General features: G+C 35.2%; 1 protein-coding gene across 1 annotated transcript; it reads left to right on the forward strand.

Annotated features, from left to right (window-relative positions):
* Positions 1-7,007: 7,007 nt before the first annotated feature.
* Positions 7,008-14,477, forward strand: LOC125678849 (uncharacterized). The gene is made up of 4 exons (XM_048917579.2): positions 7,008-7,056; positions 7,351-7,484; positions 12,543-12,649; positions 14,172-14,477. Exons 1-4 carry the CDS (start codon positions 7,039-7,041, stop codon positions 14,261-14,263), a joined length of 351 nt encoding a protein of 116 aa, XP_048773536.1. The 5' UTR covers positions 7,008-7,038; the 3' UTR covers positions 14,264-14,477.
* The last annotated feature ends 226 nt before the right edge of the window (positions 14,478-14,703 follow it).

The following is a 14,703-nucleotide window of genomic DNA, read 5'->3' on the forward strand; positions in this document are numbered from 1 at the left end:
AGGTTTGATTTACAGCCTTACGATTCAATTTATATATACGGAATAAAATGCTGACATGTGCGTTTGTTTGTTCAATAATCGGTAATCTCGTGCAATGATTTTATTTCATCGTGACGCACGACTGCTGATACCTACAAGATTCCGGGATTTACTCGTTAATTTCCCGGCACTCAATCACCTCCTAATAACGGGCTATATACAGTAACACAAATTCTAGAGAATATTTCACTTGGTTTTTAAATTCAATTTTATTACATTCAAACTCAAACGATAATGTATATGTTTGGATCTGATGATTATAATTTCTTCATTACTAGGTTTCGTTAAATATGGCCGTGAATTGATGAATTTTGAAATTTGTTTTTAACGATCTTTGACTGACATGTTGAAGATTTTGCGCTACTATATTTTCCCTTAGAGTGTAAGAAATATTAAAGCTTTTGAATTCAATACATCGTTTCAAGGTTTAATAATACATCATAAATGATCTTAGAGAATATGAAAAACCTGATCAAGATAAAGGACTTAGGTATGAACAACGAATAATGATCATATTTCATATCTAATAAATGGATAGTGGGTTTTTTGTAATCATGGTATTATTTTGAAGAGTCCATCAAATGAAAATAATCCATCATGGGAATTTTAAAAATTTTGTTTACTGCTTGATTTAGTTCATCTAGAATTTAGCATTGAAGTATATGGGTTTTACTAAAATAATTTTAGTAGATATTATATTTTCATACAGATCTTTTGATAAAAAGTTTCATACACTTTCTATTTATGAAAATATGAAATAAGATTAATCATTTATTACACTCATTTTTAGTTAATTAGATTTTTCTTATTTTTACGAAGGGCAGATACTAGTACCTCTTCAAAAAGGTCTCAAGGGAGAAAAGGTCAGCTTCTAATCCTTTACCAGTCATGTGACTTTAGTCCACTTCAGTTTCATCATTTTTAAGATGAGGGTGACTGGTCAACAGGGGATCCTTATTCCTCCTAGACACCTGATCCCACCGCTGCTGTATGTGTCCATGGCTATTTGTTTATCCTGTTCTTGGTTTTGTATTCTTTAGAGGATTTATGAAATTAGTTACTATTAACGTTCGATATCCTTGCCTTTTTCATGTAGTGATGGGGATACTAACCTTAGACAATGATAGACATTTCTTAGGTCAATACGATGCTTTAGCTTCTGGAGAAATATCATTTTCACCGAAACCAAAGAGTGTGGTAAATATTGTATTTCATTGGTAGTCAATAGGGCGTGCTAAATAGTGTATTTAATGGGTAGTCAATAGGGCGTGGTGAATATGGTATTTCATGGGTAGTCAATAGGGCGTGCTAAATAGTGTATTTCATGGGTAGTCAATTGGGCGTGGTTTTATATGGTATTTCATGGGTAGTTTATAGGGCTTGGTAATTATTGCATTTCATGGGTAGTCAATAGGACGTACGTGCTAAATATGGTATTTCATGGGTAGTCAATAGGGCGTGCTAAATATTGTATTTCATGGGTAGTCAATAGAGCGTGGTGAATATGGTATTTCATGGGTAGTCAATAGGGCGTGGTGAATATTGTATTTCATGGGTAGTCAATAGGGCGTGGTGAATATTGTATTTCATGGGTAGTCAATAGAGCGGGCTAAATATGGTATTTCATGGGTAGTCAATAGGGCGTGCTAAATATTGTATTTCATGGGTAGTCAATAGGGCGTGGTTTTATATGGTATTTCATGGGTAGTCAATAGGGCTTAGTAATTATTGCATTTAATGGGTAGTCAATAGGGCGTGGTGAATATGGTATTTCATGGGTAGTCAATAGAGCGTGGTGAATATGGTATTTCATGGGTAGTCAATAGGGCTTGGTAATTATTGCATTTCATGGGTAGTCAATAGGACGTACGTGCTAAATATGGTATTTCATGGGTAGGCAATAGGGCGTGCTAAATATTGTATTTCATGGGTAGTCAATAGAGCGTGGTGAATATGGTATTTCATGGGTAGTCAATAGGGCGTGGTGAATATTGTATTTCATGGGTAGTCAATAGAGCGGGCTAAATATGGTATTTCATGGGTAGTCAATAGGGCGTGCTAAATATTGTATTTCATGGGTAGTCAATAGGGCGTGGTTTTATATGGTATTTCATGGGTAGTCAATAGGGCTTAGTAATTATTGCATTTAATGGGTAGTCAATAGGGCGTGGTAAATATGGTATTTAATGGGTAGTCAATAGGGCGTGGTGAATATGGTATTTAATGGGTAGTCAATAGGGCGTGGTGAATATTGTATTTCATGGGTAGTCAATAGAGCGGGCTAAATATGGTATTTCATGGGTAGTCAATAGGGCGTGCTAAATATTGTATTTCATGGGTAGTCAATAGGGCGTGGTTTTATATGGTATTTCATAGGTAGTCAATAGGGCTTGGTAATTATTGCATTTAATGGGTAGTCAATAGGGCGTGGTAAATATGGTATTTAATGGGTAGTCAATAGGGCGTGGTAAATATTGTATTTCATGGGTAGTCAATAGGGCGTGGTGAATATTGTATTTAATGGGTAGTCAATAGGGCGTGGTAAATATGGTATTTCATGGGTAGTCAATAGGGCGTGGTGAATATGGTATTTCATGGGTAGTCAATAGGGCGTGCTAAATATTGTATTTCATAGGTAGCTAAAGCACCGTTTTAACATAAAAATGGTCAATAATTCTTTTATTATATTATTGAATAATTTGAAACGAACTACAAGAGCTTCCGAAATTATGCCTAGCTAGTCGGCCATCTTTGTTACGGTTGAGTGAAAAATGAGAATAACGAACTGTGATCAATTTCATAATACAACATCGATAGTATAGCAAATACGATCCCATGGAAACACCAGGGGGTGGGATTAGATACTTTAAAGAGGAATAAGCATCCCATGTTGACCGGTCAAACCGGCCGTGAGTCCTCTATTTTGATCAGGTTGAAGGACTAATAAACCTGGTCAAAATATTGAAGACGCGAGTTTTTATTGGACCAAGTAAAGAAATAACAAATAACCAATTATATCAGTTTGGGAATTGTTTAATATTTTTAATTTGGTCTGATGTTGGAAGAAATACATACTATTTAACCGCTATTAATGCACGTGCCTTTGAGGTGTAACATTTTATTTTTCCAAGTAAGACAAAAATTATTCAGAAATTTCAAAATTTATATTTTTGATTATAGCTGTTTGGTCGTTCATTGAAAATTCGTGTTTCTATTTATTTTTTTACTAGGTCATGTACTCAAGCTGTAACGAAAGAGTGACCTTGATCACAAACTGGCGTAAATGTTTTTGAAACTATTGTAACATCAAAACCAATTTAAAGATAGTCGATCAGATATGGTGTGTTTAAGCTCTAGAAGCCGGTTTCGATGTTTTAAATCATTCAATAATCTCTGATCTCTAGTCACTTCCGAATAGATCTTGCACTCTAACTGTATGCATATATGGCCGACCAAGTATTATTTCGAAACCTCTGGCAGAATTGACATTTTGAATTACCAAATATATAGTGAAATAATTACTTGAAACTCCTGGATGAATGTGGTGCGTTAGCTACCTTCAAAGCACCACACATCTATTCATCAGCTCCCATCCTCTGAGATCTGTGAATGTTCCGGCTAAAGCATCGTATTGACCTAGAAATGTCATTAATTGTGTATTCTTCTTTGATTGAATAATTTCCGACTTTCCGATCTACTGAGATCCAACAAACTAGATAGGTGCATTATGTTCACTTCCATGTGCTTTCAAGGTGAATATCCCAACTGAATTATACAACATTGGACCATCATAAATTGGTAAAACCCTAATCGATAGGAATGGTTTTGTTTAAATCATCCAATGGGAACTCGGGTCTCAGATTTAACTTTCGAGGGGTATACAAACATGGCCGACCATTCATTGTTCGGTAAGCTTCAGTGGACGATATCAATGTTTTAATTTATTCAGTGATATAATAATAATAATAATAACACTCGCGTCTCTAATCACTTTCCACTAGGTTTTGCACTCTAACCGTATACAAAGATGGCCGAATAAGTATCATTTCGTAGGCTCTCATATTCGACTGCGATGTTTTGAATTTCTTCAATCATAGAGAAAAACAATTACTGGCAATTGTTAAGGTCAATATGATGATTATGTTATCTAAGAATACGAAATTCACTGAGTCTTGTAACTAAATAATCATATTAACCACGGGACAGAGAAAAACAATATTGATTGTTAAAGATGTTCCACATATGTGGATTTAGGGGAGGGACAGGGTGCGAAAACTTACAGTATCAAATCTCGCGAAATTCTTTGGCTTTCGGATCCCTGGTATTATGACCCCAGAGTGTGTCATCTGATTTGGCATTTTCCAGTACTATAATTTTTCTTAGATATATTTGTTTTCCTTGTTAAGATATTTCAGACACCCCAATACATTCGTAAAATCTTGGATCCTCTGTTGGCCTAAATAAATCCATATAAATTCTATATCAATATTCTGCACTTTAAACACACCCTTTATGACCTACATACTTGTCATTTAGACAAAACGTGATCGCTTTCATTTCAGTTGATACTGAGCTCTCAGCAGGTCATATTTGAACTAGATGTCCGATTTGGACCACCTTTTCGTCACTCTGACGACCTGTGTCAATTCAGTAATGTACCCTCCTTAGCATATCTGTAATTGTTACATACAATGACATCATTCTCTCAATCCCCCCCAAGAGGAATGTCTTGTTATTTGAACTTTGTCATATTCTACAAGGGGTGGGTCTTTCTCGTGTTTGATTTGAAAATATTGACGTAAATTCCATGTTTATAATTGTTATCAAAATATGGTTTGATATCTAAATCAGATGACCTGAAAGGTTGGACAGAGATATAGGACAATTGATCAAGAAAATCTCCCCAAAGAAACTTCATTTGAGTCTAACAAGAAGAGGCAATACCCATTTAAGTTCCAATCTCTAGGTTGTAATTTTAGATAGTGAGAGAATATAAAATTTTTGAGGCTGTAAAAACAAAAACAAACAAACAAAAAATTAAAAACAAACAAAAGCCAACCCCCCCCCCCCCAAAAAAAAACCCCAAACAACAACAACAAAAGTAAAAAAGTCATTTGCGAGACTGTAAAAAAACCCACCCTGTAATTCTTTTCTTTATTTCACTTTTAAAAACTGATTTGGTGCTCAATACAATTTCAAAATACCGCCGTTCTTGGTCTGTTAGATCCCCTGTGACGTCATGCTTTATAGATTTAAATGAAAATAGCTGAACTATAGTTAATGAGTTCTATGGGAAAAGGAAATCTATCTATACGAATATATATAAAAAAGTAAAATATTTGTAGATCTGGACAAACAAGAATAGGAAATAGTTTAAACATATTCTATTATGTATAACAGAAAAAGGAAATAAATCTACACATTGATAGGAAAAGAAATCCATGTAGACCATCCGAAAAGGAAATCTAAATATATAGAAAAGGCAGAGAAGGAATATATCTAGACAGACAGAGAAGGAAAGAGATCTAGACAGACAGAGAAGGAAATAAATCTAGACAGATCGAGAATGAAATAGATCTAGGCAGACAGAAAAGAAATAAATCTAGGTAGACAGAGAATGAAATAGATCTAGGCAGACAGAAAAGAAATAAATCTAGGTAGACAGAAAAGAAATAAATCTAGGTAGACAGAGAATGAAATAGATCTAGGCAGACAGAAAAGAAATAAATCTAGGCAGACAGAGAAGGAAATAGATCTAGACAAACAGAGAAAAAATAGATCTAGACAGACAGTGAAAAAATAGATCTATACAGAGAAGGAATAGATCTACACAGACAGAGAAGGAAATAGATCTAGGCAGACAGAGAAGGAAATAGATCTACACAGACAGAGAAGGAAATAGATCTACACAGACAGAGAAGGAGTAGATCTAGGCAGACAGAGAAGGAAATACATCTAGACAGATAGAGAAGGAAATACATCTAGACAGACAGAGAAGGAAATAGATCTAGACAGACAGAGAAGGAGTAGATCTAGGCAGATAGAGAAGGAAATAGATTTTGACAGATAGAGAAGGAAATAGATTTAGACAGATGGAGAAGGAAATAGATCTAGACAGATAGAGAAGGAAATACATCTAGACAGACAGAGAAGAAAATAGATCTAGACAGACAGAGAAGGAGTAGATCGAGGCAGATAGAGAAGGAAATAGATTTTGACAGATAGAGAAGGAAATAGATTTAGATAGATGGAGAAGGAAATAGATCTAGACATATAGAAAAGGAAATAGATCTAGACAAACAGAAAATAAATAAATCTAGGCAGACAGAGAAGGAAATAGATCTAGGCAGACAGGGAAAAATATATATTGGCAGATAGAGAAGGAAAGATATCTAGACAAAGAAGGAAATAGACCTAGACAGATAGAGAATGAATAGATCTAGGCAGGCAGAGAAAAAAATAGATCTATACATGTACAGACAGAAAAAAATAGATCTAGACAGACAAAGAAGTAATAAATCTAGACAGATAGAGAAGGAATAGATCCAGACAGACAGAGAAAAAAATTGATCTAGACAGACAGAGAAGGAAACAGATCTAGGTAGACAGGGGAAAATAGATCTAGGCAGATAGAGAAGGAAATTTATCTAAATAGAGAAGGAAATAGGCCTAAACAGATGACTGACGAATGGATATTTCCTTATAAATCAATCATACAGACAACCATTACAATCATTACAAACGACCAATCTGATTAAAATCAGATCTTCGATCCGCTCCTGTGGGTTCTGCAGCTAAATTACCACGTGCAAGAAGACTCAATTTTAGAAGTAGAAAACATGTATGTAGTCAAATCAGATGTGATAATATATAATCGCATTGCGAAATGTTCAATTCAATAGTCACCCCCCCCCCCCCCCCCAACAATTATCAACTCGGAATACTTTTATCTACTAAAGTTTCAGAATTTTATAACGCTCTTCCCATTTCTTGTTTGAAATGAAGCCCACATGGAAGGTACGCCGTACGGTTGTTTAAAACATTCAGTGTTTGATTTAAGGAATTCCTGTGAACTATTTACGGGCATTGTAAAATAAAGAACTCACTATATTCTTTGGAGAATAATTTGATAATGGCAAATCATTTCTCATCACGAGAAAAAACAAAACAACAACACCTCGACTGTAGATCTATTTAATATGATTTTTAACCCTGGCTGTGGTTTACAATGTGACGGTTCTATGGTAGTGTGATACAATAACCTCTAAAGGTGGCTTTAAGATGAATTCTCATATTTATTTTTATTTATAGACCAAAAAAAGTAGATTGGTAAAAAGCAAGGCAAAACAAAATGCAGCAGCTGTGAAAAAGAAACAAGAGAGGCGAGCTGTGAAGAACATCCCTGATACAGAGTTCTTAAGTGAGAAACAGAAAAAGCATGTCAAGTGAGTGGTTCGATTCACAATCAAGGGGGGATAGATACTAAAGGAGGGATGGGGTTCACCCCCCCCCCCCCCACACACACACACACTTACTCCTGTCTTCCTTCACCTGCCTCACTCTTGTCTGTTTACTCCTTCCTTCCCCTTCTCTCCATCCAGGGTTGGGCAGTTAAAGCTGCCCCCGGTTTTAACCAGTGGTTATAACTGTCCTGGTCAATACTCCCCAAGTGGTCAATTGTGATTTAAACTGTCTATTTTCCTATTTTTGTACATTTCTTGCAAAGATAAAGATAAATTAAGTCTTTTCATTATATGGATCAATTGTTGATTAATATTTTTCATTAGATAATCAAATGTAATTTCATAAGTTTAATATATTTGGTTTGCTGAAACTGAGCCAAATATGTTCAGTACCTATCAAAGGGTCACAGTTCTATAGCATAGCTTGACGATTGGAGATAGACCTCTTAATACATGTACCTGGAGTGGACAGATTAAGAATAAAAGGTAGCTGGACATTACCTGAGCACAGGAAGCAGAGTTGACAGGTGTCAATAAGCATAGACTGGGACCAGAGATAATTAGTGTGCCTGCTATTGTTATAAAACATCACCAACCCACCCCCTCAAATGTTTATTCAACAGTTAAAATGAAGATTGATGAAACAATACTTACAGGTAGTTCTTGTTAAACTAAGGAATTTAAACAGGAACTTTTACATCTTCCCCAATTCAACAGAGTCATTTGTACATTATTTATTTAATATTATGACTTATAAGTATATTATACATTGATAGTGCATGTTATGAATTACATTATTTACCATAATGGTCACTTAAACATTTGAAATAATTAACACAGACTATAATGACCAAATAATCTTCAATCAACCAGTATTAACCAGTATTGACTGGTTTTAACCAGTATTGACCACCAGCCCGGTCAATACTCATATTGACCACTTTTTTGCCAACCCTGTCTCCATCCTTTGCCCTTTTCTCCTTCCTTTTTATTCTCAGTAATCCCCTCCTTTATTATCATGTCCACTGATTAATTGTAAAGTAAATTCACAAGATTTTTAGCGGCCATTGGCATTAGAGAATAATATATTTCAACATTTTTTTTTAAAAGTCAGATTGTCTTTGTGTCATTTGCAGATCATAGTAATACATACCCAGTGTTTTCCCTAAGAACCGGCCGCCGGCCAAATTGACCGTTTCAAACGATTTTCTGGCCGGTTCAAATATAAAAAATCAAAAAATAATATGTTGTCAATTTCAGTGATGTTGATTTACATGATCGATCTTTGCAAAGAATGTATGCGGTAGCAATTGGTTGGCTATAAATATCTTTCATATTTCTTCCTTGTTTATGTTTTTATCGAGAGCTTTTTGAAACGGCGATTTTGATTGGACGATATTTTAAACTCTCACCTTGCGCGTGAGAAGCACATGGCAGTGAAAAATAATGAAGCGTCGAACGAATACATTACATGATTTCTTCCAGTCAAAACATCGCAAAGGTGTGTATTTATCACCACTGTGACTAATTTGTCTGAGGTAAAAATGTTCAACCCTTTGGTATATATTTAAAAATGTAGGTTAAAAAGTGGCATATGAACAAGGGTCATTTTGCCCCCTGAAATGCCTCAGAATGCAGGATTTTGCGTCTAATTTTCCAAAATTTCCATACCCCCCCCCCCCCCCCCCTGGCCTGTTACAATTCTAAATGGGCCTGTTCAAATGAAATGAATGGAAAACACTGCATACCATAGCATAATATAACAGAAACTCCCATGCAAAGTAAAGTTTTTATGTAAAGTAAATTTCTAGTGTAAAGTAAAGTTTCTATGTAAAGTAAAGTTTCTATGTAAAGTAAATTTCCTGTGTAAAGTAAAGTTTCTATATGTAAATTAAATTCTTGAGTAAAGTAAAGTTCCTATGTAAAGTAAGTTTCTTGTGTAAAGTGAAGTTTCTATGTAAAGTAAATTTCTTGTATAAAGTATTTTTGCAAAGAAAATTTCTTGTGTAAAGTATATTTATGTAAAAACAAGTTTTTGTGTAAAATAGGTTTCGAAGAAAAATTTTTCTGTATGTTTCATGCTAAACAATCTTTTTACAAAATTTCTCCAAAAGCCTCCTTTGATTCCAATTTGTTAAAGTAAACAGTATTATTCTAAGTCTTCTCAAAGTTTTCAAATGTCAGAGACATGTTGCTTCAAATCAAATACAGATTTGTTTGTTTAATATGGTTAGGCGTAAAAAAAAAAAATGTTGTGTTTCCGGTCACCCGACCGACTGTCCTTCACACCCCCCGACCCAAAAGTTTTTATTGCTAATCTTGGGAAAAAAATAATTTATTAACCTACTGACTGTCTTTTTCATAAGAAAATAAAAAACCAAGTCCCTCGATCTTTTTTGCGTCCTGAAATAAAACAGCGCTAAAAATATCCAGTGTTTATTTTTAGAATTCGCTGGAAAGTAGAAACCGCTGATTTAATTATATATGCGTGAGTATGCACAGTGGATACTTTCGTTTGTCATTGTTTAGACATGGCAACACGACGCGTTCTGTTTAATGTGCAACGTGGAAAATGCGATCTTGCAGCTACAAGTAAATAAATAGATGTTTTCATGGATTTAACACGGGTACATAGGAATATTTATGATAATCCCCAGGGATCTTCATATAAAAGTTGAAAATACTTCGAATTTTATGGTCACAAAAAAAAATAATAAATAAAAATCCCTACCTACCGACAGAGCTCCAGGTAATTTTTTACCACAAAGAGTATTTACCCCCTGATTTTCAAATCAAGGAGTATTTTGCTTTTCAGAAAAATTCGAAAGAGTATTTTGTTAATTTACTGATTATCTTTGCTCTTTTGCACAGAAGATGTCACCAGATAAACGATACTTCTTCCGTTAAACTTTAACTTAAAGTTTATACTAAAAGGCCACTCCAGTTATTTATGGGGGAAATCCTTTGTAGTTTTTTTGTTAAAACTTTTCATTGTCATTGGGAATTTGATATTTATCATTGATGCATTAAATATGAATATGTCAGACACTCAGTCATATGATTATGATCCAATTCTGTATATCATTCGTCCACGATCGATAATACAAGTTTTTTTTTCTGTGCTTTCGACCACACACTAACTCTTTAAGAAAGAAAGTATAACAAGTAGGTCTATATCATAGTGTTTTAAGTTAACTCTTCCAATTTTTCAAAATTGTGATTGTCATCAAAACGTATTTCATAGCACTAAATATCATGTATGATCAATCCCTGGACTAACCTCAATTCATATGAATAGATAATTCATATTTATATCATACTACATGTATCGCAAATACGCATTACTTTGGGAGTGTAGAGTGTATTTACATTCGCTAATGCATTATTGTGTGCATGATTTTCAACTTAAATGCGTATTTGGTAAAATCTAATGCGTATTTACACTCATACGCACCTTATCTGGAGCTCTGCTACCGACCCTTAAAAATTTCAAGGGGTTGATCGGAAACACAACATTATTTTTTTTAGGCCTTATGCAAACTTGTGTGTATCATATGTAGAACATCAGTGTGTTAATACTTAACTTTATCTTTGATATAATTTTTTTTATTGTATAATGGAATAGTTTCATGCTCTCCTATTGGCTGAGATTAAACGACCTGGGAAAAATAGAACATTATTTTCACCTTCATGTATTAGGGTGAAATGTTTACAAAAAAGTGTTAACATTTAAACGAACAGCAATGAATGAAATGGTTCCATTTTAATGGGAAAGGACGACATATTAACTTTAAAGAATGTAAAGCTCATAAAATACCTACAATGTCTACCTTTTCGTTTTAGGTCTTTAATTGTCTTTGCATGTTGTTTGTTCCTCGCTTTTGTTGTATTTTGTGAGTGATTAAAGGATAATAAGCAGCTGAGTTGTGTTAATAAAGATTTATTATGTATATGCTACAATTATGTCAGAAAGCAAGTGGTTACAAAGTCCTGAAATGTTAAATAATAAATGTCACCTGTTGTGGTATGTGTGTATTTGTTTAATTGAGATGGAGCCCAGTGTAAAGAATAATTACATGATGCACTATATACTGGTATATTACGCTCACTGAGTGACAGAATGACATGATGCACTATATACTGGTATATTACGCTCACTGAGTGACAGAATGACATGATGCACTATATACTGGTATATTACGCTCACTGAGTGACAGAATGACATGATGCACTATATACTGGTATATTACGCTCACTGAGTGACAGAATGACATGATGGACTATATACTGGTATATTACGCTCACTGAGTGACAGAATGACATGATGCACTATATACTGGTATATTACGCTCACTGAGTGACAGAATAATTACATGATGCACTATATACTGGTATATTACGCTCACTGAGTGACAGAATTACATGATGCACTATATACTGGTATATTACGCTCACTGAGTGACAGAATTACATGATGCACTATATACTGGTATATTACGCTCACTGAGGGACAGAAGGACTGTCCTGGTTGTACCATTGATAGCAAAAACTCACTGACATAATGTTAAGGAGTTACTCTACATCGTGATAATGGCCGACTTCCTTTTAAAACATGGATGAAAATATAAATATCAGCAAAATTTGTCTATTCTTTTGAAAATTCATTGCCTAGCTGAGTAGCTCAGTGGGTTAACACGTCGACTGCTGAACTGCAGATACCAGCAGGGGTTTTAATTTTTTTCAGATTGCTTTCTACTAAAACTGCATTTTTTGACTAAATAATAAAAAGTAAATTTGAAAGTTTTCAATCTCAAAATATTGTTTATCCTCCACTTTTCATCCATATCAAATTTCTCTGGTGTAGCATACATCCTTAAATGGCCTTTTTGGATAAATATGAAAATTAAATGATGAAAAACGTCCGAGTTTTTACTTATAGATATGTTTGGTCTCCATTTCCATGAAGTCTTCATGGACCGTACATCGTCGCAGCCTACCGTGCTTTGTGAGTGTTTTATCCTCATATTATCTTCGTTACAGAGTCCATACAAAGAGTGCCAGAATCAAAGTTAGTGGAAAAAGGAAGAGGAAAGTCTTAAAAAGGCTAAAACATCAACAGAAAGGGGAAGCAGGGGAGGCAAATGATGGTAAACATGATGTATTACAGGTGTTGTGTGGACTTTCTGATTACTTGTGAGAACTAGCGATTTAATGCCGTTACGATCAGTAGATAAAATATCTGTCCAGCAATATCTGGTGTCTGGATATCCACTGTAACTGTCCTGTAACATTGGGATATCTGGCTACCGGATATCTGAGGGTCCAATTTAATTGTCCTGTTGCATTGGGATATCTGGCAACCAGATACCTGAGAGTCCAATTTAATTGTCCTGTTGCATCAGGATATCTGGCAACCAGATATCTGAGGGTCCACTGTAACTGTCCTGTAGCATCCAGATAGCTGAGGATGCAATTTAATTGTCCTGTTGCATCGGGATATCTGGCTACTGGATATTTGAGAGTCAAATTTGATTGTCCTGTTGCATCGGGATATCTGGCAACCGGATATCTGAGGGTCCAATTTAATTGTCCTGTTGCATTGGGATATCTGACAACCGGATATTTGAGGGTCCAATTTAATTGTCCTGTTGCATCAGGATATCTGGCAACTGGATATCTGAGGGTCCAATTCAATTGTCCTGTTGCATCTTGATATCTAGCAACAGGATATATGAGGGTCCACTAAAACTGTTTCATTAAATAACTGTATAACAACTCCAAGGGTAAAGGTGACCCATCGCTATCTGTTTACGCCCGTCGTAGTTAGACGTCTGCCGTGACCCATCGCTATCTGTTTACGCCCGTCGTAGTTAGTCGTCTGCCGTGACCCATTGCTATCTGTTTACGCCCGTCGTAGTTAGTCGTCTGCCGTGACCCATCGCTATCTGTTTACGCCCGTCGTAGTTAGACGTCTGCCGTGCATCAGTTGTTAATTTTTCAGCATTTTCAGTTTCCTCTCTGGAACGGCTGAATCAATTTCAACTAAATTTGGTATATAACATAAATAAGTATAAAAGCACTCAGGTAACACAATGATTTCTAAACTCTAAAAACTGCATATGCTCAGGTGATCATTAATGTTTTTGGGTTTATTTTTTTGAGGTTTTCTACTAGTCATTGAAGCCCTCCCTAACTACCCCGGGATTGTGAAGATGGATCTGAGCACCAAATAGCTTGTTAAAGCACCTCATAAGAAGTTTTGTTGTAGTAATCCACCTTAGGGAAGGGAAAAGTTTTAGTCAGATTGGGACCCACTTTGGGATTTTGTACTCATTTTGACTATACAGATTACTTCCTTTTACCTTATCAAGTAATGCTCACAGCGGGTATGACCAGTTAGCAGGGGATGCTTATCCCTCCTAGGCACCCGATCCCACCTCCTGTGTGTCCAGGGGTCCGTGTTTGCCCTAATCTTAATATTGTTACTGTATTCTTGTTATGAGATTGATCTCTTTTCATTATCATCACCTTTTTCATTCAGCAGACATTCTTCTAACAAAACTACCAAGTTGAGATACTGCTATCCCATCCCCATTTACCACACGAAGGGTGCTGGATATAAGTCACTGCACTTCTGCTCCTTATATGGTATGTTTCTTGTTTTGATAGTTGACATGGGGAATGAAGAGTCGAGCGTGAAACAGAGAAGAAAAAACAAATCTAAGATGGAGGGTATGGATGTCGATGAGGAAGAGGATTAGAAGTAGACGACTAAAACATCTGATATTCAATGAATATGTCTGACTGCTCTCCAGTTTCATCTAACGTCAGAATCCGGAGAGACATGTTGTTTGACATTTTGTTTTATGAGACTGACAACTCAAAAGAAACATTCTCACACATTATAACACTTCAACATTTGTAGATAGGCCTATTTGACTTATTTTTTTTTTTAATAAAGTGATGCATACTGTCTTTAACTCCTAAAATTGAAATTTGTCATATGAAGTTCCATAGAAGTGCCATTAATTTTTGAATTATAGAATTTAAGGAACATTTTTTTGTGTACTGTGGTAAAGTTAAGGAATTTCTACTTGTTTATGGTGGTGAAGGTAACTGTTTACCAGGTAATTTTTATCGTCCTTTTAAAGCAGAAACAGTTTGCAAATAATTTTTGTTTTTATGCTGGGTTGTCCATATC

Source organism: Ostrea edulis, chromosome 2 (genome assembly GCF_947568905.1).
Source record: "Ostrea edulis chromosome 2, xbOstEdul1.1, whole genome shotgun sequence".
NCBI lineage: Eukaryota > Metazoa > Mollusca > Bivalvia > Ostreida > Ostreidae > Ostrea > Ostrea edulis.

Excerpts from the sequence above, each read along its gene's own strand:
- LOC125678849 (XM_048917579.2), top strand. Across the intron at positions 7,485-12,542 it reads AAACAGAAAAAGCATGTCAA|AGTCCATACAAAGAGTGCCA; the intron begins GTGAGTGGTTCG and ends TCTTCGTTACAG. Across the intron at positions 12,650-14,171 it reads AGCAGGGGAGGCAAATGATG|TTGACATGGGGAATGAAGAG; the intron begins GTAAACATGATG and ends TTGTTTTGATAG.